Genomic DNA, 27,329 nt, shown 5'->3' with positions numbered 1-27,329 from the left:
AGTCTTTTTGCCCTTTCTTCCTATACTTAAGCAAATACAAAATATTGCTTGAGTTTCTCTGATGATTTTTACTGATAAAGTCAAGCAGTTGGGAGTTAACAGAAAGCACACAGAGGCGAATTGCGCAGTTTCATGGCAGTGGTAAAAAGCCATGGGCTAGAGTGTTTCAGCTCACAGCCTTGGGGTCAGCAAGCCTGGGTTTGGATTTCTGCTCCAGTATGTAGAAGCTCTTTGTCTTCTCTGAGCCCGTTTCCACATCTGCACAATGGAGTTAATAATCTCTACTTTTAAAGGATTGTTGAGAGAATTCAGAAAGATGGTGAAATACAGAGTATAGTGCCTGGAACACAGTAGGCCCTCAAGAAAGGGTAGCTATTACTGCTGTTATTCAATAAAATAAGCCTATAAAAATGGTCCTTCCAGTTCTTTACTGGAAGAGAGTTGGAGCCTGGCTTTAGCTCCCTTCAGTGACCCATTTCTTAATTCTTCAGGGAAACAGCTTTACGTGCTCCCTAGGATTTGTATCGTTTTTCTTCTCCCGTCTGCAAAAACATTAAAATCCTCATCCCAGGCCCTGCTTGGCACAAATGGTGGGCATTTGGGTCCACTGGTGATCAAGGGAGAGTTATTTGAATCTATGGGTACGTACTGGACTGGCCTTCCTACCTTCAATATCTTGTTTTATAGCAAAGGCAGTTTCAACAGTTCCTCCTAGAACTTCTTAACAGCGATTGACTCAGGTAATCTTCCTATTTTACTTACAATAGAAAGCAGGAAGGGTCTAGTCGTCCAATGCTCTGAAGTCCTTTCTGTCACCCTTGGATTAACCTTTGTGGAAAAGGAGAGAGGTCATTAAAATCGGTCATGATTTCCCAATTTCTCAAGCCAATGAATTTTACTTTTTTACGTGAGTTTGGCTTTGATCCTTGGATTTGTCGCCTCTGTAAGGAAGTTTCATTTCCCTGTGAAGGAAAATGTATTTTCATCTGTAGCTCCGGTGTCACAGGAGCGTCCTACTTTTTGCCTCCAAATATTTTAGTGATCTACGCGTCAGATGGATCTTAAACCACCCTAGGGGCTTCCCTGGTGGCGCAGTGGTTGAGAGTCCGCCTGCCGATGCAGGGGACACGGGTTCGTGTCCCGGTCTGGGAAGATCCCACGTGCCGTGGAGCGGCTGGGCCCGTGAGCCGTGGCCGCTGAGCCTGCGCGTCCGGAGCCTGTGCTCCACAACAGGAGAGGCCATGGCAGTGAGAGGCCCGCGTACCAAAAAAAAAAAAAAAAAAAAAAACCTAGTTTGAGCCATTCATTGGCCCGTTTTGTCCCCTTTCTCACTTCTGGGCACAGCTTCAGGCCCGGAGCTGGGATGAGTCCCTGTTTCATGAGAGCCAGAGTGAGCTGGCCTCACCCGAGGTCAGGGTACACCAACCTTGAGTTGGAGGGATGTGTAGGGGGTTACGCTACACAAGAACTCAGGCTGAAAAGCTAATGACCAGGACCATCCTAGAAGGGGCCAGAAAAAGGTACTGTGCTGGCTCACCTCTCCTTATCCTTGACTCAATGACATCTCTTCTGAGGAGCCTGAATCCTTCTGCCCCATATGCCCTAGTCTGGGTTAAGACCCTCAGCACATAGGTGTCCCTCTGGCACGTCTCCGGTTACATGTTTTCTCTAATCTTCCACTAGAAGACAAGTACTGTGTCTTCTGGCTATATATCCTCGTTGCTTAGTTGTACCTGCCATAGAGTAGACTCTCTATACATTTTTATTGAATTCAATAAATAAACCAACAAACATACTTGTTGGTAACAAACCAAAGTACCAGATCTAGCTTCCCCGTGGTATGTCTGTGTGCCTTTGGACAGGTTTGCTTAAACTCTCTGTTGTTCTTTTTTTCTCCTTTATAAAATGGTGTAATTAATGCCTCCCCTGGCAACCTCATAGGGTGTTGTGAGACTCCAATAAGCAAACATGTATGAAATAGCTTTGAAAATTGTGAGGCGCCCTCCATTTACTAGGTGTTAATGTAGAAAAGTAGATCAGATCCGGAGGGAAGTTCTACCACGAATAAATGGAACTATATGTTGGCTAATTAACACAGCATTACTGGCTCTCTTTATAAACACAGAGCTTTTAGCAGCTTCCCGAGTATCTCTCCCTATGCATCTCTCCAAAAATATTACTTTAAAAAAATGTGTTTTCCTTAAGCAAATTCACCTACTCCCACAAATTCTATTTTTAAACAAGTCATTCCATGGTGTTGAATAAACCAATTGACCCGGCGTAAGGAAACACTTTGAGGGATCTGTAGCATCAGTTTAAATTAATGAAACGTCTGAGTGACAGACTTTTACAATAAATGCAGCTTCATTACTTGCAAACACATATAAATAACAGTGCTGGGAATAGAACATGGAGAAAGACAGCCTGCATCGGAGAATCGAAGTGAACAAATAAGAATCATTGATAATGAGGCTATTGCTGTGTGAATGTCCTGCTAAAGACCATCATCCTCAAACTGGCTAACGTTTCCCTGGTGAAACCCATTTATTGAAGAAACTCTTCTTTTCCCCCTTCATAGACGCGAAGAAAGTCCTATGAAAACCCCCTTCGCATGGCTTCTGGATAACACAGCTTTTCCAAACCCCAGTGGATGGCATTTAGCAGTAGTGCTCTGCACTCTAATTATAACAAATAGAAATTCTGAACAGCAAACACCTTCTGGCCGCTACGGCGATCAGCTTGTTCCAGTTTGCCCAAGACTTTCCAGTTTGGGCACAGAAAGTCCCGAGTCCCAGGAAATTTCTCAGTCTCAGGCAAAGAGGAACAGTTGGTCACCTCCTGGCACCTGTGCCCTTAGGAGCTACTAAATATGGGAAAAGGCGCAGTTGTAGGAGGTTTACATTTGGATGGGTGCAGGGATAGCTGGGGAATTGCAGCTCTGTTGGGTTTTCTACCTTCTCTATTTACCTTCTCTTACCTTTTCTTGCCTGAGGCATTCTGAAAACTTCTCTCCTCTTCCCTTTGCCCCCTCCAAATCCTGTCTGAGGGTGCAGTGTAACTTCAGAAAGTAGGACTGAGAAGAGGGGCTATAGCTCAGTGGTAGAGCATTTGACTGCAGAAGGTAGGACTGAAACAGTGAAGGTGCTTAATGATGATAATAGCTAACATTTCTATGGTGCTTACCATGTGTGCATTAAGTTAATTCTCACCACAGCCTTCTGATCTGGACATGATTATTACCCCCATTTATTGATAAGGTTAACAACAAAAGCCACAGCACTAGTAAGAGAGATGGGATCCAAAGTCAGACAGTCTATGCTCTCTTACCCACTATACTGCCTGTCAGATGCTTGGCTTCTCTCCTTCATGGGTTCAAAACCCTCCTACCTTCTTCCTGTTCTTTTTTTTTTTTTAATGCGGTACGCGGGCCTCTCACTGTTGTGGCCTCTCCCGTTGCGGAGCACAGGCTCCGGACGTGCAGGCCCAGCAGTTGTGGCTCACGGGCCCAGCCGCTACGCGGCCCTAGACTGGAAGTCCAGCCTGGGTCTTAACTCTACCACGAGCTGGTTTGTGTGATCTTGGGCAAGTCACAGCCCTTCAGCATTTTATTTATAAAATGAAGGAGTTAGACAGGATGACCTCTAAGGCTCTTTCAAGCTCTAACAGGCCATGAGATCCTGTGGCAAGGATATTTGAGGGAGGGAGGAGTCTGAGAGGAGGAGGGATGCCATAAAGCCGCCTTGGTGACTTTGAATTTCCAGTTCTTTCCCTGATGGCTTCCCAAACAGACCAAAGTGAAAGCGATTCAAAAGGAGCCCCGGGGCGTAATCATTCTCATTAGAAGAGATCCTCCAGGTGTCTTTGGGGCTACAGGGGAGCAGGTAGGTTGGCTGTTTGAGATGTTGTCAGAGGTCTCAGTTTCTGGTGTTGGAGAGTTTGGTGTGAAATTCACATAATTACACCTTAAAGAAATTGTCTTCCCCCATAGCACCTCGTGACCCCAGTGGAGCTTCTGAGCAAAAGAAAGGGAATTCAGTGTCTTGCTCCTAATAATATTTGACACAAACCACCCAGAATGAAAATTAGAAGCCCTCTAACCACAGAGACATATCATTGAGGGGAGAGATACATCTAGAGGAGTGCCGAGGGCTGAAGGGCAGGTAAGAGCAGAGGGTACAAAGTGGCTGAGAAAACCCAAGGGAGAGAGAACATTCTCTCTTTTCCGAGACCCTCCGGGCTAGAGAGCTAGGGTAATTTTTGACCTAGCTGTCCTTGTGTGCATTGCTGTGAGCTTTTATGAAGTATTCATGTATGTAGCAGTTTATGTTTCACCAAGTGCTTTACAATCCCTTTTATTTGGCTTGGTAAAGTTTTCCTGGAATCCCATCTATTTTACGATCAGCAGAGTCACTTTTGTTTGCTTAGCACCTCCCTGTGTACGGCCTCACACAATAGGCCACTTGTTCCGGCAGGAGAGCAGGTGCAAAGAGTCAAGGAGCTAAAGGCACCTGCAGCTCCTGGGGCAGTTGGAATGGGGGTGGTTTACACTTCAGTTCACCTTTCTTTCCCTCCGTTATCCTTTAGTTTTATTGCTGGCAACTAGAGAGCGGCAGTGCCAGGCTTGGACCTGCCAAGGGCAGAGCTATTCTGCTAGTCAGACCTTGGCAGTGTGGTAGGCTCTTTCCCCTGTGCTCGTAGCTCTGTTCCGGTTCCTCTGGCCATGCCCACCGTGGCCACTGTCTTCCACCAGGCAAACACCTGCTGAGTGTGTTTCCTTCTGCTACCCAGGGCTCTGACTGCAGCTTAGATTCTGGGGCTCTGAGGCTGATTTTAAGAGAAGGCAGCAGAAGTGACGGCTCCACTTTCTTCAGACCAGACCTTTCAGCGTCCTTGGGCAAGTCTAACACCTTATTCTTGCTAGTTCCTTCTTCCTCCCATCAGTCACAATGGCGTTCTGTGCCAGCTCTCTGGGTGTCACGATGTGATGTAGGCTGCTGTGTGTGTCCTCGGCTCATGAAGTGGTAGAGCTGCATGCTCTCAATCACAAGTTTGCAGGGGAACCTAACACAGTCACTAGTTGAAGATTTCATTTTCTGAGGACCAGATCTGCCAAAGCCAAAACCAGGATCTGGTCCGTGAAATACAAGCTGGAGATAATGAGCTAGAACATTGGAAAATTCAGTACCTCCAACTGTCACGGTTCTGTGGCTGAGCGCAGGGCTGTGTAAGTGCTTAATAGGTAAGTGTGGAATAAAGGGTATTTGCATTCTATACTGATGGAAGACAGCAAATCCTTTCTCTGACCCCCAAAACTGAGAACCTAGAAATTTCACCATCAGATTTGAAACCCTCTCAAAGTTATTGCCTTGACCATACAAATATAACAGATGGGTTAGAATATTTGTTTTCACAACAGTAAAATCTCATTAAATCAGGCCCAGAAGTGGGCCAAAGTTTACAGTATTGGAAAAGGGTTTGTGATGCAAATTGATATCGCTAGCAGGTGTGTATCTTGGGTGGGCTCAGTGTCAGGGGCCCAGTGATTGGTCCCTGGGGATGGGACAGAGGCTGAAGGAGTGGTGCTTGGGCTATGGGAACTGTCCTGGCTGGCTGGCCCGAGTGGGAAGTGACCCACCACCTGAATACTGATGTTTGCTGGGGCACCGGCAGGAACTCTGCCGTTCCCTAGCTAGCCGTTGGTTTCCACAGTGGCGCAGTCTAGCAGGTGGGACACAGGGGCAGGTTTTCCTGGCAGGACCCAGACAAAAGTCCAGTGTAAGACAGGTCCTCAGTCACTGGCTGCAGGTTTGGGGGGAAGACCCCAGGGGAACAGACTGACAAGAGCTGGGCCGAATGGGTCAGAGTCTCCACCGCCGAAGGTGAGCTTCGGGTGAGGTCTTCAGACTCAGTTCAGTTCAACAGATGCTTATTGACTGCCTACTGTGTGCCGGGCACTGGAGAAAGCAGAGGACTGACTTGGGGGTGAATACAAATGAGGAAACCAAGGTGGAATTCAGGCCGTATGGCCCGGGAAAATATAGTGGGCAAAAGGAAGTCACGCCTGAACATCTGAGATTCACTCCAAAAGCATGAAATACTGGCTCCGAGGAGCAAAAGACTAATTCCAGAGACTGGGGCCTGATAGGCCGGGCAGCTAAGCTATCACCTTCCTGCCTTTGTCACCATTGGCTCAGGATCTCGGGAGGGGCCTAATCCTGCACATTGAAGGTTTCAGAGCCTGTAAATGACTGTGGCTAAGACAGCAGAAGCTAACAGCAAAATAGTGGCAGGAATGTTGAGCTTGCTTTTAAAGTATTTCAGCAGTACCCATTCATGTGAAAACAGTTTATCCTTTGCTCATAATCTTTGGCGGTTCATTAAATAAAGTTCAGCAGGACATCCGACACAACAGTTAGGAGGCTTTCCTTTGTGAAACGCAACGCGAGAAAAAGGTTCACAAGTCACACTCTTCCCTAACTCAGACGTTGCCTCTCCCTCAAACTGGTCTTGGGTCAGTGAAGTGTGATTGGAAGTGGACTTTGAGAGTCCTGTTCTTCATTTTGAAGATCGCTGCATTAAAGAATAGATGTTTGTTGGAGACCCCGCAGGGACCCAGGACAAACAAAGCAGTGTTCCAAAGAGAATGATTTGAAAAAGTGACTTTTCTGTCACAGAGCGGAGGAATGTGAAATGTGGTGGGAGGAGACAGTGAAAAGGCTTCTGACACCCAAAGTTGATCACTTGGGAAACTTACCTATCTGCCCTGGGCCACAGGTAAACGATCTGTTCTTCAGTGGACTAAAATTAATTCTGAACCATTCGAAGTCCTAACCAGTAAGTTCTCCGCCTCAGGTGCCCCATCCGCTGGAAGCTTTGTGAAGACATCTCTGCTCAGTGCTGGCTACTCACACTTTCTTAAGTCCTCTCAGTGCGGGACGAGCAGATTTAAAGCTTCCCCTAACTATTCATTGCAAGGTTTACTCATCCTCCCTCAAGATATCCTCTTCCAAATAACATTTATCGAACACCCATTGTGTGTTGGGTGCTTTCACATAATAATACCAGCCCTCTCATAGATGTGCTGAGCCCTCCTGTGAACACTTCACCTATGTTATCTCAGTTTACTAACATTCATTATATCAACTAAGCCTCAAAACAAATGCAGGTGGCATTTAAGCTCAAGTTCAGCAGGGTTTAGTTACTTGTCAGAAGTCACACAGTACCAGCTTTTGAACCTATGTCTTGACTCCAAGGCCAGTGCTTATTCCACCACGTGACTCAGCCTTTCTAAAATGTATTGTCTTTGCTGCCTCAGTAAACTATGTAGACCAGACTAAATTTTACGTCTTAAAAATAATTATTGATCATTATTTTGAAAATCAGTTACTTTCATACAGTGTTGTCATGTGTTGAGGTGTGTGACCTGTTCTTTGACCCCTTCTTCTTGGCTCTTCTATTTGGGGGAAGTTACAGCTCCAGTCACGTTCCACCAGCAGCGCTGCCAATAATAATTTGCGTGGCTACTGCTTGATCTCTCTGGGGCTCAGTTTGCCCATCTGTTAACAGGAGTGCATTGAACTAAATGATTTCGGGGGTCCTTTCCAACTCAAATATTTTTGAGTTAAAATCTAACTTAAAAAAAAAACCAAAACTACAAAACAGGTAAAGATCATTTCCTTTTCATTTAACTCCAGTGGGACAAGAAAACATCTGGTTTTCCGGGCTACTTCTCTGGGCTAGAAGGACTCGGTAAATGAGTTTGGGGTGATTTAGTAATAAATCCCCATCACACGCCTTGCTCTGACATTTCCACCCCCAATTATTGAGCTTTGAATTACATATTTTTTGTTGTTTTTATAAGCCTTACACTGGATCAAATTCCTTTCCTCCTTGGTATGTTCCCCTCAAGGACACCCCTCAGAGAACCCTTCACCAGCCCTGCTTGCCCTGGCTTAGTATCCTGGCCGCTTGTGGTCAGGGCTCAAAGCCCAGAAAGCAGTTCACACCAGCGTTCCCACACATCAGGCTCTGCCTATCCCGCAGTTCTCGCAAGAATCACTTTTGCTTCCTTATTTACTTTTCTCTCTCCTTACCTCCAGGCTCCTCTACAGAGTCTGCCTCTTCAGACAGACATTCAGGGGCTCCCATCTCAGGCATTTTCTCTCTGTCTCCCCACAGCCACAGACTCTTCTCCCTGTGGTGGGCGATATCAACTCCTCAAGCTTTCCTCACCATCTGGAAAATATTCTTCGCTTCTCTAGGTCTAAATGACTTCTTGATTATATTCCAAGACCAATCTTTTAGTCTCTCCTCACAGTGAGGTTTGAAAATAGGCTGAAAACAGATTCTAATACAGTTATTCCCTTATATAGGTAATGTCCACTAAATGAGGTGTAAATGGGTTTACATCTCCCTGATTTCTTCTCTACCTTTTGCTTCCTTTCTTTTGAAATCTATTTGTAATTTCTGAAAGGCTATTGTTTGAGAATAGAAGTACTTCTTGGAGTACTATGGTCATACCTGTTTCTAGCACTCTCCTGGCTGAAATTTGCTCTGAAGTGGTACTGCTGTACCAACAATTATGAAAAACATTTTTCTTTAAATATGTGCATAAATAAATGAGAAGCAAATTGTTGCTTTCTTTATTAAGCATATTTACAAAACTCAGCTATTTCCACCTTTATTTTTCTGTTCATTTATGTAAATTAGACTGCATCTTGCATAGAAAAAGAACACTTTCTCAGGCCTATTAATAAGGGTTTTCTACCCTGTGTTCTAGTTTTTTTATTCATTCATTTATTTATCTTCAGCTGTGTTGGGTCTTCTTCGTTGCTGCGCACGGGCTTTCTCTAGTTGCGGCGAGCAGGGGCTGCTCTTCGTTGCGGTGCGCGGACTTCTCATTGCGGTGGCTTCTCTTGTTGCGGAGCTCGGGCTCTAGACACGTGGGCTTCAGTAGTTGTGGCACGTGGGCTCAGTAGTTGTGGCTCGCGGGCTCTAGAGCGCAGGCCCAGTAGTTGTGGCGCACGGGCTTAGCTGTTCCAGGGCATGTGGGATCTTCCCAGACCAGGGCTGGAAACCGTGTCCCCTGCATTGGCAGGCGGATTCCCAACCACTGTACCACCACCACTAGTCCCTCTAGTTTGTTTTTAAAGCTACTTACACTCTTTAAATTATACCATTTTTTCACAGTGATTGTTGCAGCCAGAGTACTTTCCAAGGAAACAGTCTGATAAATTACTGAGTTTGGGTAAAGGGCTACTTGCAATACTGCAGTCTCGCCATAAGATGGCGCTCTGAGAATGTGAGAGCTGTAACTTATTGTAGGTCATCTATAACCCCGGCAGCAACGTGAACTTAAATAATTGGTGGGGGGAGGGGGACAAGTTGGTTTTTCTAAGACTTGCTTTCAAATACTTGCCACTAGTCTAATGCCTAGGGGAAGAAGGAAAGTGAATTTTCTAGGAACTTCTCTCTCCAAAATCAGCAACGTGCATTTAAGGAACCTTTTAAAGAAGGAATTTCTTCTAAAGGTGGGAGTTATGATGCTAACTACTTGGGAAAGTCCCTCTCAGGGTCTCAGTTTCTTCATCTACACGATGAGTGGATTGGACAAGATGCACTCTTAAGTGTGCTTCCATTTTGAATGTTCTATATTTGAATCCACTACACCCGTCCTGCCTCAGCCAGTACAGAGACAGGAAGAAAAGATTTGCCCATTTTACACATGTTTGACTCTATTCCTCTTCTACAAGTGCTCTCTTTGCTTCAACTGTCCCAAGACCAGCACGCCCAGATGTCCTGTTTTAATTAGGTTCCTTTTCTCTTTGCAGCTTTTGCACAGGTTTTCCTACCCCCCCCCCCCCCCCGCAATCCCTGACCAATCTGCCTGAACAGAGGCATGTCCCCCTTTCACTTCACAAATCAGGTTTGCTTGGAATTAAGGCAGTCATTTTCGTGTTAAGCAGATACCACACTGGGTGGGGGAAGGAGACACCACAAGTAGTGCTTAAAGGTGACACTTCTGACATCACACCTAACGTGTCCAGTTAAGAAAAGTTTCCATTTAGGAGGTAGGAACTTCTCTCTACTTTTCCTCCTCCACTGGCCAGTATTCGTTGCCAGAACCGTGTCAAAGCTTTAGGAAAAAGCAGTGTTCTGGAGAGAGGACAATTAATCTAATTAGAGATGAGCGTTACTAAGCAGATAACCCATCCTTAAAATCCCGCATGGCCGTCAGTGTCCCCATTCCTGACACTCTAGGCAGTCTGAATGAGGAGACTTGTGGCTGCAGTGACTCCTCATTCAAAGCCTGTCACGAACCATTGTGCACCAGTGGCACAGAGGGAGTGAGTGGAAGTGAAATGTTGAATTAATTAATTCATTAATGCACCTCTACAGAGACACCCCTAACTGAGTCCCCTCTGGCCTTGAAGCTCGGAGTGTGCATGTTACCTAAAATTCCCTGGGGTTACATCACATATGTTGCATTGCTGCAAAGCAGGGAGACATTCTCCAGCATTCATTTGCCTATTGTCCTTAGAGATTTCAGATCACCTTTGGTGTTTGTCTAGTGCCGGGTGGTGGTGGTGGTGGTGGTGGTGGTGGTGGTGGTGTATTACTTCTCTAACTTCAATACCTTATCTTTCAAGAATGCAAATATTTCACTGAATAGTGATGCTGTTGGATTTCTGTTTGGGAGAAGAAACTCCATACACAGGGCTCTCCCCAAGGGCTTTTGAAGGGCAAGCCCAGGAATCTGCTGAGTAGATAAAGACAGCAGTTGTTGCAGGCACTGTTGCAAGGCTTCTAGACCATTACCAGTAGCTGGCTAATTGTCTCATACAATGGGGCAGTGTGGTGTGGAAACGTCAAATATTTAGTCAGCATGCATTATCTCTAAGGAAGCAATAGCAGCAGAGTGGTTAAGAACAGAGGCAGCGGGACATGGACTCAAAGGTTCAAACTCCAGCTTTGCTATTGACTAGCTGTGTGACCTTGGGCAAGTGGCTTCACTTTGTGCCTCAGCGTTCTCATCTGCAAGAAGGGGCTGATGATAATACTGTCTCCCTCATCGGGTTGTTAGGATTAGGTGTGGTGATGCAGGGTGTTTTTTCCCTCAGTGCTTGGAACGGTATTTGGCACAGAGAAAGCACTCAGTACTTTCAGTACTGAGCAGCTTGTGTTATTACAACACCAAGAGGTGCTTTAGGTGGTACAAAAGAGAACTAACCAAGCCTCTGCCTTCAGAGAGCTCACAGCCTATAGGGGCTGGCAGATGAATGTACGTAAAAGGAGCACGAGCAACTCAGCATGGTACCCACAATACATTTGGGTACAAGGGCAGCAGTTCAGAATGAACCACAGTGGTTCTAGGAGGCCCTCAAGTCCCATCAGAAGAGGACTAGGCGTCTGCCGGGAAGGTGGGTAAGAACTTGAATGGCTTTTTTTGCCTCCGTTTTGAGAGGAGGTACTCAGAATAATGCACATTCTTAGTCACATCCTCACTAATATATTGACTGTCCTTTTGAAATAGACAGGCTAGCGTTACCTCATTGAAGAGTAGAAAACATATAAGCTGTGTTTAACCTAACGAAGTAGAATTTGTGACCTGATGATAGCCATCTGAGGTGTGAAGGAATTCCAGGGTGACATTGTGTATATTGGCCCAAATATGTGTTCTCATAAGAAATCACCTTAAAACCAGGGTTCTAGTGAGGGCCAACATAACTCTTATTAACAAGAAAGATTTCCCAGAGGCCCTGAGCTATGCATAGGAGTTAGGCCCACTTTTTATTTTCCTTTTGTTTGTTTTTTGTTCTTTTTTTTTAATTTTATTTTATTTATTTTTTTATACAGCAGGTTCTTATTCGTTATCCATTTTATACACATCAGTGTATACATGTCAATCCCAATCTCCCAATTCATCACACCACCTGCCCCCCCCCCCCAGCCGCTTTCCCCCCTTGGTGTCCATATGTTTGTTCTCTACATCTGTGTCTCTATTTCTGCCCTGCAAACCGGTTCATCTGTACCATTTTTCTAGGTTCCACATATATGCGTTAATATGCGATATTTGCTTTTCTCCTTCTGACTTACTTCACTCTGTATGACAGTCTCTGGATGTTCTTTGTTCTTGCTATGGTTGTTTTGTTTTGTTTTGTTTTGCCTTAAAAATAACTACTATATAAAATTTCGCTCATTAAAAATTAAATTATTTTAAGATTTTAAAGTGTAAAAGACATAGAAGGACATAAAAGAAAAAAGTCAAACTTCCTCCAAAATCTTACTCACTGGAAGTAACCACTTTTACCATTCTTTTATGGAGCCATCTAAAAATTTTCTGTGTATATTTGGACACATATAAAATGTATGAGAGTAATGCGTATGCAGACCCATTTTTGCCGCAAATAGAATCACACTGTGTACATTCTTAACCAGTACTTGTATTTGTTACAATGTATCTTGGATTTGGTTCTATATCAACACATATAGATCTACTTGTTCTTTTAATGTCTGCATAGTATGCCATTTTAACACTCGTGGCTTTTAAGATTCTGCCCTACATTTTGTCTGGCTAAGGAGAAAGAGTAGAGACGTAAGAAACAGAACATGATATTGGGGATGGGGGAGAGAGATTGAGACACCTAAAGGGATAGGGCAAGATCAGAGTTTTTGAATAGTTTTAAAATAGTGCCACTAAATTTTAGCAGCTGTAGACATCAGTCGAACCAGTACTTTTGGTTACTGCTTCATGGAGTAAATAAAATAAAGTTTTAGAGCTAAGCCATAGGCCAGCTCTTCCCAACACTTCTGTAACCAGAAACCATGCTTAATTTACGAGAGTCTTTTGAGGATTTAAATAGCACATGGATAGAGCAGAACAGTGGGTGCTATTTCGACTTTCAGAAAGTTTGGCAAGCTTTTAAACTCAAAGCTGTTTTTAAAAAACTGAGTCACGATGGGACTGGGGAGCAGTGTTTAGTGCTGTCTCCTTAGCACCAAGTCCATGGCTTGGAGGTAAGAAACAAAAAAAATAGAGCTAAAGGGGCATTTTTCTGAACGGCAGAAAATAGACAGTAGGGCCGCAAGGGATCAGCTATGGGACTAATTTGACTTAATATTTATAAATGATTTGGAAGAGGCAGTACAGGGCAAAATCACTAAGTTGGCAGATGTCTTTACAGTATTCCAATGAGGATAATAAACTTCAGGAAGAGGTTTGTTTTGTAGGAGTGGGCATAAAAGCGGCCGGCAGGCTTCGATAGGAGCAAAGCCCAGGGAAATGTCTCTAGGGACACATTCCTGAAGTTCATTTCAGAAGATTTATAATGAGCCTTACGTCTTTCCCTGTCACTTGGGTCTCTGCTTCAGGTATCGGTAGATGTAAAGAAGAAGGAGATGGAGTTGGCAGTATCATCAAGAGGGAGATTATATTTAAACAGACAGCATTATATAGGAACAAAAAAAAAGGAGGCTAGTGGAGAGCTGGTTCACACCAGATATATAAACAAAGAATGTTGCTTTAATACAGCCCCCAAAGGCAATTGGTATTTGATGGTTGGTGATCTGTGTGTTCACTGACTTTGAAAGTTAGGTAAGCTGAATGTGTTAGGCTACCATTTTAGAAGAAATGCAATCAGATGTTCTCTTCAACGTTCCTACAAAATATTTTTCTTCTCAGAAGATAACTTTCAGTTATAAAAGTCAGGCCTTGATTTCCTGACCTCCTCTGCTATCATGCGTGGGAGCATCGAATCATGTCCTTAGTATTGGCAGATGCCTTATTTTATGGAAGGGAGCATCTAACACGGTCAGATCAATATCTTCTGAAGTTGTGAAATTTTCAGGAATAAAGGGATAATGAGGTCTTCCCTGTCACCTCACACTGTGGTTGAGAAGCTCAGATGAGCTGAGTGATACAAAACTGCTATGTAAAATGCTGTGCAGAAATACAGTAGTATTAATGATCCATTGCATGTCATAATTTGGGATTAGAAATACCAACTGATTAAATTCTAGAAACTTATCCTTTATAGATATTAATGTAAATGTACAAAGATTGGTATGCAAGGGTGTTCTTTGCAGCATTGTTTATATTAGCGAAATATTAGAAATATCTCAATTGTTTATCAGTAAGGGATTGGATAAATAAATTATGATCTAGCCATACAGAGGAATAAGAACAAGGCAGTTACTTATGTTCTGACGTGGAAATATATTCAAGATTTATATTAAGTGATAAGTTGCAAATCAATATGACTCGTATGATTCTAGTTTTGGTTAAAGCTACATGTTAGTATATGCATGTGAAAACCCCTAGAAGAATACCTATCAAACTGTTAACCATGGTTCTCTCCTGGAAGGATAGGATGATACAAGAACTTTTGCTGTGTGCTTTGCTTATTTCTATACATTTGAATTGTTTATAATGAGCACTATTATTTTTGTAATTAAAAATATTAGTAAAAGAAATATGAATTTACCCTTAATTCTACTGCATTATTGTAAATTTTTTTAAATGTATAAAGTAGGGGCAAAAAAACTGCAAATTTTTCCATTTCTTTAAGAAAATATTCCATTATCAGGATGAGCAAAAAGCAAAGAAGGGATCAAAAACCTCTTCCCACTTTGGTAACAGTGTTCTGGTCTTTCTACATGATGGAAGATAAAGGAAGAAATGAAATCTGTTTCTTGTTCTGTTTTGCGTTTGTTTGCTTTGTTTTGCGAGATGAGGAGTAACTCTACGTAGAGGTCTGGAACCATGGGGCAGCGAAGCAGTCACCTCAGTAGTGAATTACTGTCCCAGTCAAAGTTGCCAAAGCCCCACACTGAAAGGCAGAATTGCCCAGGATTGTTAATATCCCCATTCTCGCATTGGTAAGGATGTCCATAGATACCTTGAAACTTCAATCCTGAAGCGAAAGCCTATGGCTTATCCGGGGGCAGCAAGTTAAAACCTTCCCTTGAGCTGGTGTTCTGTCTTCCCATGGAGAACACAGACAGAAGCTGGCCGGCATAATTTATGCTGCAAATGGCTTAGGAAAGCGTCCTGAAAAGCAACCCAGCTCCCAGACCTGCAGGAAATGCTGGGAGGAAGAAGTGGAGAAGAAGGAAGAGGTAAAGAACACGCAAGAGTCTTTCTTCTTCAAATGAGTAGAAAGCGTACTCAGAGTTAAGGACCTTCCTGTGTGCTTCCCTGGCCAAGACCCAGCAGCTCCCTTAGCATAGCTCTTCTCACTCTGCATGCTCTCTGGACTGTACACTAGACTGAGGGCACAATAAGGACAGAGACCTTGTCCGTCTTGTTCATTGGTGTATCTCCAACACCTAGAAGAAAAGGATGTTGAATGAATACTTGTTGACTGTTGAATGTTCTCTACTGCAGATAGACCCTATCTGGAGCGGTCTACCTTTGTACCATGCAGTCATCCCATGGGTTGGAAGGCTGAAGAGAGCTTGCGGTCAGCTTGACCATTGGTGCCAAATACAGTCAGCTTGCACTTTGCTTGGAACTCTCTTGTGACAAACCTTTTCTTTACCTTCGTGTTTCCCAGATACAGCCAAAAGGCAGCAAGAAATGGAATGAAAAATCAGTTCAACCTCCATGAGCTGAAAATGAAGGGCCCTGAGCCAGTGGTCAGTCAAATTATTGACAAACTGAAGCACATTAACCAGGTATGTGTGTATCCAACAAAAAATGGAAATGGCAAAAAAGTGGTGGATGGATGATGTCCAGTGTTCAAACTGTGTTCTTGGGCTTTTGGAGAGGCAGCCATTGTTCATTTTCTTCAAAGATTCTCTCTGCTAGAAAAGGACTTCTGACCCTTGTTTTCCACCCCACTTTTAAATTATAAAGAAAACATTGTAATATAAGAGAAAACAGAAGGAAAAGCACTTCTCACAACCCAACTAGTCTATTTTGTTTTCATTTTCACACGTTCTTTTTTAATATTTGTTCATAAAATCACACAGACTTTTTACATAATTGGAAGTATACAAGTGATTTCTAGTTCTTAAAATGAACACTATATTGGAAACACTTTTTCATGTTGCCATATATCTTCATATTAATCATTTTCTGTGGCCGCAGAAGATTCCTTTAAGTATTAATTATAATTAATCTGCTTTTGCTATGCATTCAGACTGCTTCAAATTTTTGCCATTATAAATAAAGCTACCTCTCCTGCATAGCGCTATCTCCTGATCTTAGATCATTTTCTTAAAATACTGGGGTTATTGGGTTAAAGGATGTGAGCATTTTAATGCATGTTTCCAAACCACTCTCCAATGGGGACGTATCGGCTTTCACTGCCACCAGCAAGATACGAGAGGACCAGCTTCACTGCACCCTTGCCAACTTCTGACTCACTGCCATGCACCGAGACACCCACAGATTCCCTTAACCTGTACACAGTTTTTCCTCTCAGAAGGAGTTTAGTAACTAAGACACAAATAGAAGTTAGTTGTACCATCTGCTTGTGATTGCTTTGTGGCCACAATTTTTTAAATGCCATCAAAAATGCCACCAGATACCAGAGTGACAGTGTTCCTACCCCACGGTCCATGGGTGGGAAGGCGCTGGCACCACTGACTTCTATTTGTAGCCTAGGAAGAACTTAATGAAACTAAAATCCTTATGCAAGGACAGAGGTTTCTGTATGACAACGCTGGCATGATTTCATTTTTTAATATGAAGTTTAGCAGTGAAATTTTTGCGGTTTTTAGAAAATGTTTGGAAGGGCTTTCTAATAGTGGTGTATTTCACTGCAAATGGCATGTGAAAGTATTCGCTACACTTTGGAGTAATAAATAGCTGTTACTGCTGCTGAGCACAGGATAGTGGCAGTATTTGCATAACAGATCCTTCTTTTGGTGACCTCACAACCTCACTAAGTTCTATAAAGCCTGGTTAGATATAGTATGATTATTTCAAAACACACCTCTGAAGAGTTCAGAGCACGGTGTAAACCACTCACTGCTGAACTGGTGTGCTTTACCTGGGGACGATGGCAGTATTGCTCCTCTGAATTATTCCCAGATTATCTCAAACCAAATGTGTCTGTGTGGCTCCACTCCACTGGCTAGACCCAAGCACTGGTGAGGCTAAAATCTCAGGGTCCGTTACTGTGCCCCTAATTCTAAATGAAGAATATTGTCCACAGATCTCTTTGGTCAACAGACGTTAAGGAACACCTACTGTGTGCTCAGCCAGGTACCAGGGAGTTTGAGGATTCAAAAGAAGTCTAACCTGTTTTCACAGCTTCCTTGGAGGAGACGCACAAGCATGGAAAGTGCTTAAATACAAATAAAAGGCAGCCTATAGTGAAGAGCCAGGCAGTGACGCTGCTCGTCAGTTTTGGGTGGTTTGCTTAGGCCTAAGGTGGACTAGGCTAGTGTAAGAAGGATTTCATAAGAAATATCAGAGAAACACCTGTGACTGGATGCCCACCGTGAAAAAAGGGAGAGCTGCATCAGACCATATGATCCAATAGTCTCTAAAAATATTTATGGCAAGCCCCTTTAGTAAAGACTTTGGATGTTTGATATTAATGCTGTGGGAGACCATGTAATATCATGAAAAGAAGATGGGCTTTGGATCCAGATGGATCTGAATTCACCTGTGTATCTTACTAGATATATAACCTTGGGCAAATCATTCAACCTCTCTGAGCTTTAGTTTTCTCATCTATAGTACTTAGAGTTGTCAAAACCGTCCCTTACAAGGTCATTATGAGGATGAGATATTATATCTATGTATCTATATCTATTTATATTATCCCATTATATAAAATTTATATATAATTATACATTTTTACATATATACACAAATATATAATTGCACGTGCGTGACACAGTTAAGATGATTAGTCCATTCAGGATTTTCTCTATAGGCAGGACTTGAGTGAGTTTGAAAGGGAGCAGTATTCCAATACTTTTTGCCAGTCTAATTCTGCCACCCAAATTTTGGGTGGATCAAAAAGATCCCTTTAAAAAAAATAAAAATAAAAAAAAAAGATCCCTTTGATGCATCTCTCTTCTCTCCCATATTGTTTCCTTCTTTCTATTTACACTAACTTCCAGCCACAGAAGCTGAAGCCACTGCATATGTAGGGAGGTGTGTATTGTCAGTGTCGGAAGGTCACCATTATAATTACGTTTGCCATGGACGCATGTGTGAACATTTTTGGTTCCCTTACAAATACCATTGAGCAACCAATTAATTCTCATTGATAGACCAGTTTTACCTGTTTCGATTGAGCTGTTAAATTGGTTGGGCTCCAAACACCCACACTGATTTTTTTTTCTCATCTGTGTTGCTTTACGTGGCCAAAACATGTCTTCTTTCAGGCCCTCAATAAAGTTCATATTTTGGCCATGATTCAATCTGAAAGCGAGATACTTTAGAGAAGTCGTAAAGAAGAATGTTAGGATGGTGATGATGTTGATGATGATAATGTGTTGTATTTGTATAGCATTGAACCATATTTCAAGGTGCTTTCGTGTCCTAAAAGTCTAACTGCTCATGTTGGAAAAAATATCCAGCCTGGAATTGTATAAGGTATAGTACTGTCAAAGAACCATGCTTTTCAGGAACTCATTGTTATCCTTGGATATTATTTCATCCTCACTACCTCCTGTGAGGTAAGTGATAATGTTTGTCCCTTTTTTTTTTTTTTTTTTTTTTTTTTTTGCGGTACGCGGGCCTCTCACTGCTGTGGCCTCTCCCGTTGCGGAGCACAGGTTCCGGACGCGCAGTCTCCGGACGCGCAGGCCCAGCTCACGGGCCCAGCCGCTCCGCGGCATGTGGGATCCTCCCGGACCGGGGCACAAACCCGTGTCCCCTGCATCGGCAGGTGGACTCTCAACCACTGCGCCACCAGGGAAGCCCTGTCCCTTTTTTATAGCTAGGGAAACTGAGGCAGAAAGCCATTAAAGGCTGTGCAGACATGCTGCCAAAACATCCGGTAAGTTCAGTTGAAAATTCAATTAATCATCCAGATGTTGTTTCCTGTACACTGCCTAACATCTGGGTTCACTGAATGCCTGGCTAAATTGACCTGAAGTTTTAGTGATGAGGAGGTGAAATCAAGTTAACTGCCCCGGTTCACATGGAAGTGAGTGCTGAATCCAGGAGTGTAACGTTACTTTCCTAAGCCCCTCACTTGGTGCTGCATCTATTAAACTACAGTAGGATGCTCCAACGTACACAGCTATAAATGCGGAGATGCTTCTGTCTATGCCCATGTGTGTCCCTCCAGATGGACTGTAGCTAGGCCGTTTATGAGCACATCCCAAAATAACTCTTCACTTTCTTCCATGGAAATTCTCAGCTGCCTCCTTTCAGGTTATGGTTACTGTTGATAGCACTGGAAATAATATATTCGCTAAGGGAATAATGTAACATTATTTCCATATTGACAGTCTCATGGTGTAACCTTGAGGGGATGGGTTCAGGGTCAGGCCTGGGCCCCTTTCCTGGGAAGGCCTGCAGGTGTGGAATGTCCTCCTCTCCTCCTTCCAAGCCAGAGTTCTTGTGTAACATTCCCACGATTGGAAATGAGGACCCTTTTTATTTCCTTTTCAGTTTCTAATTTGTGTGAGGATTTATTGTCTAGTGTTAGGAGAGGAATTGAACTCTTTTAAGTCTTCAGTGTCAGTCCTGGCATTTGCTGGGCCATATTGCTTTAAAAAAACCAAATTTTGTTTTTCTTAGTATCCTGCTCCAGGGCTCCTGCATGGAGAGAAGGACCCACAAATACCAGGAATGATCACAATACATTCTTTCCCACATGACACTGTGGGCCGTTTGTCCTCTAACCCAGTTCTGTTGGTAACATTTTCTCTCTAAGAGTAGCTATGTGGTTAGTGTTAATTTAGCAGTACCTAAACTGCTACAGAAGTTATTGTTCCCAAGGAGAATCTAGCTTGTTTATTGTTTTTCCCGTTTCAGTTCAGGTTCAAATGAAATTCCAGAAATTGTTTCCCTGCCTGTTGTAAACAGTTGAAGCCACAGCAGTCAATACCTGCTCATTTAGTGTCAGAGCTTTTCATTCAAAGTTGGATAAAGTCTCATCTGTTTGGGATGGTTGAAATACCCAACTGAATGGTGGGGGTGTGGACGAGGTAGCCTCTTAAGATTCCTTCCAGCCGTGTGATTCCGTGATTTGTGGCTCAAGGTCAGGCTTTAACCCAGCACCCTCTTGTGAACAAGTCTTGTGACTTTATTCTCTGCCCTGCCACTCCTTTTTTTTTTTTTTTTTTTCCTGCCACTCTTTTTAAAACACCCTGTTCCCAGGTCACCCCTTTCTACTTCGTAACCTCTCATCTTTTCAGAGATTCTTCCCTTCCCACCCGTCTTCCAGCCTGGGCAGATGGAACTTAAACTTGCCCTTCCCCCCATGCAATTCTTCTGTTCTACTGCCTTGTTCTCATTAGGCTATGAAAACATTAAACTGTACAAACACTTTTGCATTTATCACCTTTCTCCAGAATCAGATAGGTGACCTGCCTTCACATCTTGTTAGCCGTGTGACTCCATATGAATGATAATAATTCTGCCATAAATTTGCATAGCACAATTCTGTTTGTAAAGCTCTTTCTTGTACATTACATAAATTGATCTCCACAGTGACTCTCAGAAGCAGACATTATTACCTAGATTTACCAGATGAAGAAACTGTGGGCACTGGAAGTCTAAGTGATCTTCATATAGTAAGTGGTAGAACTAGACCTAGAATCCAGGATACAGGCTTTCAGTCTCTCTGCTCCTTCCTTCGACATCTTTAAAGCCACGGCACACCTTGCTATGGTTAGTATGATCCATATATAAAAGATGCGTAGAAGTACAAAGAGCAGAACGTCCTTAATTTGTCTAATGATTTCCAAGTCCCTAATATAGTAATGTCTATGGTCTGAAGCTCTGAAATCAGCAGCAAAGAAAGAGTAAGCACGTTGTTTACCAAGTCGCAGTTGGGAAGAGTCTTAGAAAACTGACCATCACAGAATATGGTGTGGAAACTGAGGCACTTTGAGTTATAGACAGCAGACAGACTTTTGATTAGCTATCTCGAATTCATAAAATGATTTTAAATGGTCGAAGAAAATTTTAAATGTACAGCAGACAGTGGAATGTCTCCACTTCCATCCCCCTTCACCAGTACCTGAAAAGTATGTTTTAAGATGCCTGACAGATTACTCTGGTGTCATGAAAAGACACTGACTTTTGAAACAGAAAGTTACACATTTTGTTTTATCACTTTATTTATTTGTTTGTTTATTTTTGGCTGCGTTGGGTCTTCATTGCTGCACGCGGGCTTTCTCTAGTTGCGGCGAGCACAGACTATTTTCATTGCGGTGCTGGGGCTTCTTGTTGCGGTGGCTTCTCTTGTTGTGGAGCACGGGCTCTAGGTGTGTAGGCTCAGTAGTTGTGGCGCATGGGCTTAGTTGCTCTGCAGCATGTGGGAGCTTCCCAGACCAGGGCTTGAACCCGTGTCCCCTGCATTGGCAGGCGGAGTCTTAACCACTGCGCCACCAGGGAAGTCCCAAAAGTTATACTTTTGATCAGTTAATTAATAAAGTTGTTACGTGTCAGAAAAGTACCCAGGACATACCTTAGTATGTAATTTTTTAAAATCTCTAAATGAATCTCAGGCATGATCGAAAATGCTTTGAGTAACTTTTTCCATAGTCTTCTCACAGTAAAACCAGTGAGGGTCATAAAATGCTAGCCTACTCCAGTGGTTGCTAGAAAAGCTAACACTGATCTAACATTTCTAAACAAAAGGAGAAACCTTTTGAGAGTCAAATTTTAAAAAAGGCCTTTCCAAATGAAAAGATGTGCCAGTGTCTGTCACACTTCTTCACATGCAAATAGTGTGGCAGAACTCTAGTAAATGCCATTTCCATATGGAGCCACAGTGTGTGTGTGTGTGTGTGTGTGTGTGTGTGTGTGTGTGTGAAAGACAGAGTATCTACAATGGCATGTTTGGTTTTTTTCTTTAACATCTTTATTGGAGGATAATTGCTTTGCAATCGTGTGTTAGTTTCTGCTTTGTAACAAAGTGAATCAGTTATACATATACATATGTTACTATATCTCTTCCCTCTTGTGTCTCCCTCCCTCCCACCCTCCCTATCGCACCCCTCTAGGTGGTCACAAAGCACCGAGCTGATCTCCCTGTGCTATGCGGCTGCTTCCCACTAGCTATCTGTTTTACGTTTGGTAGTATATATAAGTCCATGCCACTCTCTCACTTCGTCCCAGTTTACCCTTCCCCCTCCCCGTGTCCTCAAATCCATTCTCTATGTCTGCGTCTTTATTCCCGTCTTACCCCTAGGTTCTTCAGAACCATTTTTTTTTTAGATTCCATATATATGTGTTAGCATACGGTATTTGTTTTTCTCTTTCTGACTTACTTCACTCTGTATGACAGTCTCTAGGTCCATCCGCCTCACTACAAATAACTCCATTTCATTTCTCTTTATGGCTGAGTAATATTCCATACAATGGCATGTTAACAAGAGCCAATGAATGACTTCTGAGTTACAAAAGGACAATGTGAATTGGTCTTTAAATACCAGACCTAGACTCTGTGGAGCTAAACATGATTTCATGAAGCAAAAGGGAATTAGCTGATGCGTTCCAAAACACATTTATCATTAAAAAAAATCTTCTGTCATTTTGCTTAATAGACTGAAAAATAATTACAGTGTCTGGTGGCTTTGGGGAGCATGTGTTTTTAATATCTTAATTACTATGTACAGTTTAATAATAGTGCACCAAGATGAATTCCCAAGTATTTCATATTAAATTTCTTGAAAATGAACTCTTTGCTTTATTTAGAATATACAGGATTAAAGGTACTTAAATTGGGTCATGTATTTTAGTCCTTGCACATTAAATTAAATTATTCAAAAATGGAAGATGAGTCGAGTGGTAGGCCAAAACGTTGTTGATAGCAGTGTTGTGGTGATCTTGACTTAGCAATGAAGGAAAGTACATGATCCTTTTTCACTGCAGTATTGTACTCTTTCATAAACTTTTTTTCAAATTAATTAATTAATTTATTGGGTCTTCATTGCTGCACCGTCTTTCTTTAGCTGCGTCGAGTGGGGGCTACTCTTCGTTGCTCTGTGCGGGCTTCTCATTGCCGCAGCTTCTCTTGTTGCGGAGCACGGGCTCTAGGTGTGCGGGCTTCAGTAGTTGTGGCACGCGGGCTCAGTAGTTGTGGCTCATGGGCTCTAGGGTGCAGGCTCAGTAGGTGTGGCTCGCGGGTTCAGTAGTTGTGGCTCACGGGCTCTAGAGCGCAGGCTCAGTAGTTGTGGCGCACGCGCTTAGTTGCTCTGCAGCATGTGGGATCTTCCTGGAACAGGGCTCAAACCCGTGTCCCCTGCATTGGCAGGCGGATTCTTAACCACTGCGCCACCAGGGAAGCCCCATAAACTTTTTTTTTTTAGTAGGAAGTATCAGAAGTGTTAGCTATGGGAAGACAGGTTTTACATATGAAAAGGAAATTCTATCAAATTATGAAGACTACTAGGTTTAGAAAGTTAGAAATGTATTTCCAAAATATCTATGAAATCCATAGGGTCTCAAATTCTATTTACATCTACCTACTGACCAAATGCAACACAGCAAACATAAGCAGTTACAAATGATTGCTCTCTACCCCCATAAACCTGGATTATAAGCAGTATATTGGTATATGTATGTTCAAATACTATTTGGAAACTCAGAGACAACTTTTACCCAGATATATTTATGAATATATATATATATATATCCTGCCTCTGGACTGTCAGCTCCTTAAGTCTGGGATCACGCATACAACTCTTTGTCTTCTGTGGCACCCAACATAGTGGCATATACAGAATAGACCCTCATATACAGTATTTTATTGATCAGTTCATTCAAAGAATGCAACCTGTGCTGCCCTCAATTTATTTCTAAACTTTGATTTAATTTAAGGTACTTTTCATATTCAGTATTAACCAGTTTCTGTGCTGAAGGGCAGTGTTACATAAGTGCAGGATTATAGTTTGCAGGGGCCTTTAGGTCATAGGGTCCAACCCTCTGATTTTATAGATGAGGAAGTGAAAGCCAAGAGAGTGGAATGACTTGTCCAAAGTCATGCTGCTAGTAAATGACAAAGCTGGGACTGGAAAGTGAACAGATCAATATTGTATAGTGACTTTGCTCTGCTTCCAAAGGCTCTCGTATAATGCAAAACATGCTTGCAGACATGCAAGCACATTTTCTTATACAGTACTCCCGATCATAGCAGAAGCCCCTACTTAAGCCGTTCATCTTTGGAACAGAAAGTGATATAGCACGAGGCATGAATTTGCCAAGTTTTTATCTCTTATCATATCTATTAACTAGTGTTTGGTCGTAACAAGTACACATCAGTGCCTCCTGCCTCATTCAGCCCAGTGAGCAGTTGTTGCATGTGGGTTGGGAGTGGGGGTGGGCTCTCTGCTGGGATCACTGGACCAAAACCAAGCAGATTCAGCAGGAGCTGTTGCTCCTGGTCTTATACCCACTCATAGAGTCTGACTTGGGCTCCTGTCCACATTCAGGATTAGTCATCCTTTCACTCTCATGCTCTGAATCTCAACTCCTCCACCTTCCTGGGCACCCTGTAATAATTTATCCAGTGCCTTCTCCCTCCTTCCAGATGGCAAATTAGCACCATATTAGTCAGTGGGTTTCTGTGCCAGTTAACTCAGTTGTTTAGGCAGTGTATTCAGATCATATTCCACGGGGAGTAGAGATGTGGGAGAGATGCTGCGGGGGTTATTCTGAGTCCCCCGTTCCTGTTTTAACCAGAGCATGTCTAAAATCTGCTTTACATATGGGTCTTCTAAGTAAGATTTCACTTAAACAAAGGGTTTCAACTGCTAAAACGATAAAACGTCTCAGGGAGCCCTCGAAGCTAATGTTAAAGGTTTAATCCCATATGAGCCATTTCTTCGTTTGAGCATTCACTCAATGAAGTACTAAGTATCTGCAATACACAAGGCAGTCGCAGAATGCCTTCCAGTCCCCATTAGGCACCTCCTAAAATGAATTGTTAGTTAAAATGGAGACAACATGGGAAGTATGAACGGCTTGGTGGTGACATTATTCCTCTTGGAAGTGATGTTCCTATCGGAAGGCCCATTATTTTTTTCTTTTCTGTACACTCTCACTGTTGTGGCCTCTCCCGTTGCAGAGCACAGGCTCCAGACGCGCAGGCTCAGCGGCCATGGCTCACGGGCCCAGCCGCTCTGCGGCATGTGGGATCTTCCCGGACCGGGTCACGAACCCGTGTCTCCTGCATCGGCAGGCGGACTCTCAACCACTGCGCCACCAGGGAAGCCCGCCATTATTCTTGTACTAGTGAGCCATAAGCATCTTCTTTGAAGCTGAAGATCAACACAGCTGAGTTTTCCTTGCCCATGTCATTAGGATTTTGCCAAAGTTCAATGGGAATAAAGCTAGCTTCTCTACAGAGAGCAGATACTTTTGCCCCTGGATGGCAGCCCCATGTTGACTGGCTCAGCCAAAGGTTTGGCCTTACTCCTTTATGCCTATGGTTATTTGAGACCTAACCTTCAACTGTAAACTTATTTGCCGTAAGACCAGGGGTGTTTCCATATTCCATGTAGACTCAGTGTTAGTACTTAGTGAATGTGAAATAATAATGATGGGGTCGATTCTGTATCCCTAACTATATGCTTTCTTTAGACAGCAACCACAGTGATTTTGCATAGCAGCTACTAAGTGGAATATTTCCAGCAGAGTTGTAATTAATGTCCAAGGTGAAAATTGCATTATTATTCATATGTACTTCATCTTATTGGATACTTTCCTAACATAGTTAAAGTATGATTTTATTTGTGTAATTAGTTGATCTAGATATTATTTTCTTCACAGTCCATATTTTGGTAGTTCATCAGTTTTCAAGGTACTATCTATTCTGTACCATGGGTAAGCAGTTGACAAAACCGAAAAAGCTAAGAGAATTACCACTGTGGTATGTCATAGATAATGAGGCCCAAGTTCAGATCAGTTATATCCCAGGGCACTGAAGAGTCTTCTGGTTATTATCATGGTATCACTATTAGCAAATTTTGAGTCATCATAACAAGTAGAAGAAGAACCAAAAGACTGGAGACAGGCACAGATTTTTACCCTCACCTTTAATACGAAGTGGAAATTGGACTGGAAACCACAAGTCAGGGAGCCTGGTATCACATGTTCCCAGAATTCTAGACTAGAGTCTTGGAGAGCGTGAGCGTTCCGAAGCCACCGTGGGCTCACTCCGAACAAATCAGGCCACTTCCGCTTATGTGTGTGTGCATGTGCTGCAGACATGGTATATCGAGATCTCGGCAAAGTGTTTGATAGAAATTCCTATGATCGTTTTTAAACAAGTGACACAAAATGTTGGCTAAGTAATCATATAGTTGGGTAAATGTGTAGCTGATTAACCGTCATTCCTAAAGAGTGTTTTCTTAACGTATCAGTGTCAGCCTGGAGAGAGGCTTTTAGTTGTTTACTTTGACCTTTACTGCCTGAAGTTTTTACCAGTGACTTCACTGCAGACAGAGAAGGCATACTTCTAGTATTTAGTGATGGCATGAAGCTAGATGGGGTTAGCTAATACGTAGATAACACAATCAGGATCTAAAAATGTCTCAGTAGGATGGAATGGCAGAGAAAAGTAGCAAAGTGAAATGTTACAGGGAGAAATGGGAAGTATTACACGGAGATTCACAAACATGACTTAGCCGCTCTTTTGATGGTGGGGCCGTTATTGGTGGGGGGAATGGAGGGAGGGGCATGCAAGTAAGTAGCTAGAGAAATATTTGGGATTGTAAAGTTCACTATTCCACATGAGTTTTTAATAAACTAGTACTACCTGTTTCGGTTGTAAAGTCTTATTGGTATGTGATTTAGAGTCATAATGAGAAATTTGAGAGCCATAACACTGTGTAATCTAGTTTGGGGGAAAGTACAAAGGCTTTAGAACCAAACATAGATCTATGTTTAAGGCCCACATATGTCACTTTGTAGTTGCCTAGCTAATGGCCAAATTATCTAACCTCCCTGTACTCACGTCTCCTAATCTGTGAAATGGGTATACTACAATCTATCCTGAAGGGTTAGTAGACGTGTTAGAGATGATGCATGTAGTAACACAATAAATTAAAGCTATTCTTCTTCTTTGTATTATGATAGTATGAAGAGTTAACATAAAGGAAAGTCAGAAGTAACCTTTTTTTTTTTTTTTTTTTTTTTTGCGGTACTCGGGCCTCTCACTGTTGTGGCCTCTCCCATTGCG

General features: G+C 42.8%; 1 protein-coding gene across 1 annotated transcript in view; it reads left to right on the top strand.

The window, feature by feature from the left end:
- GPC3 (glypican 3) overlaps positions 1-27,329 on the top strand; it is a 444,101-nt gene that overhangs the window by 298,928 nt on the left and 117,844 nt on the right. The window contains exon 6 of the mRNA XM_079911642.1: positions 15,555-15,675. Within this exon, the coding sequence (XP_079767768.1) occupies positions 15,555-15,675 (121 nt within the window). The remainder of the gene's footprint in view (positions 1-15,554; positions 15,676-27,329) is intronic.

This window comes from Stenella coeruleoalba (assembly GCF_951394435.1).
Source record: "Stenella coeruleoalba genome assembly, chromosome: X".
Classification (NCBI taxonomy): Eukaryota; Metazoa; Chordata; class Mammalia; order Artiodactyla; family Delphinidae; genus Stenella; species Stenella coeruleoalba.
Note: the sequence above shows the minus strand (reverse complement) of the source record. Positions and strands in the feature narration are given on the sequence as shown.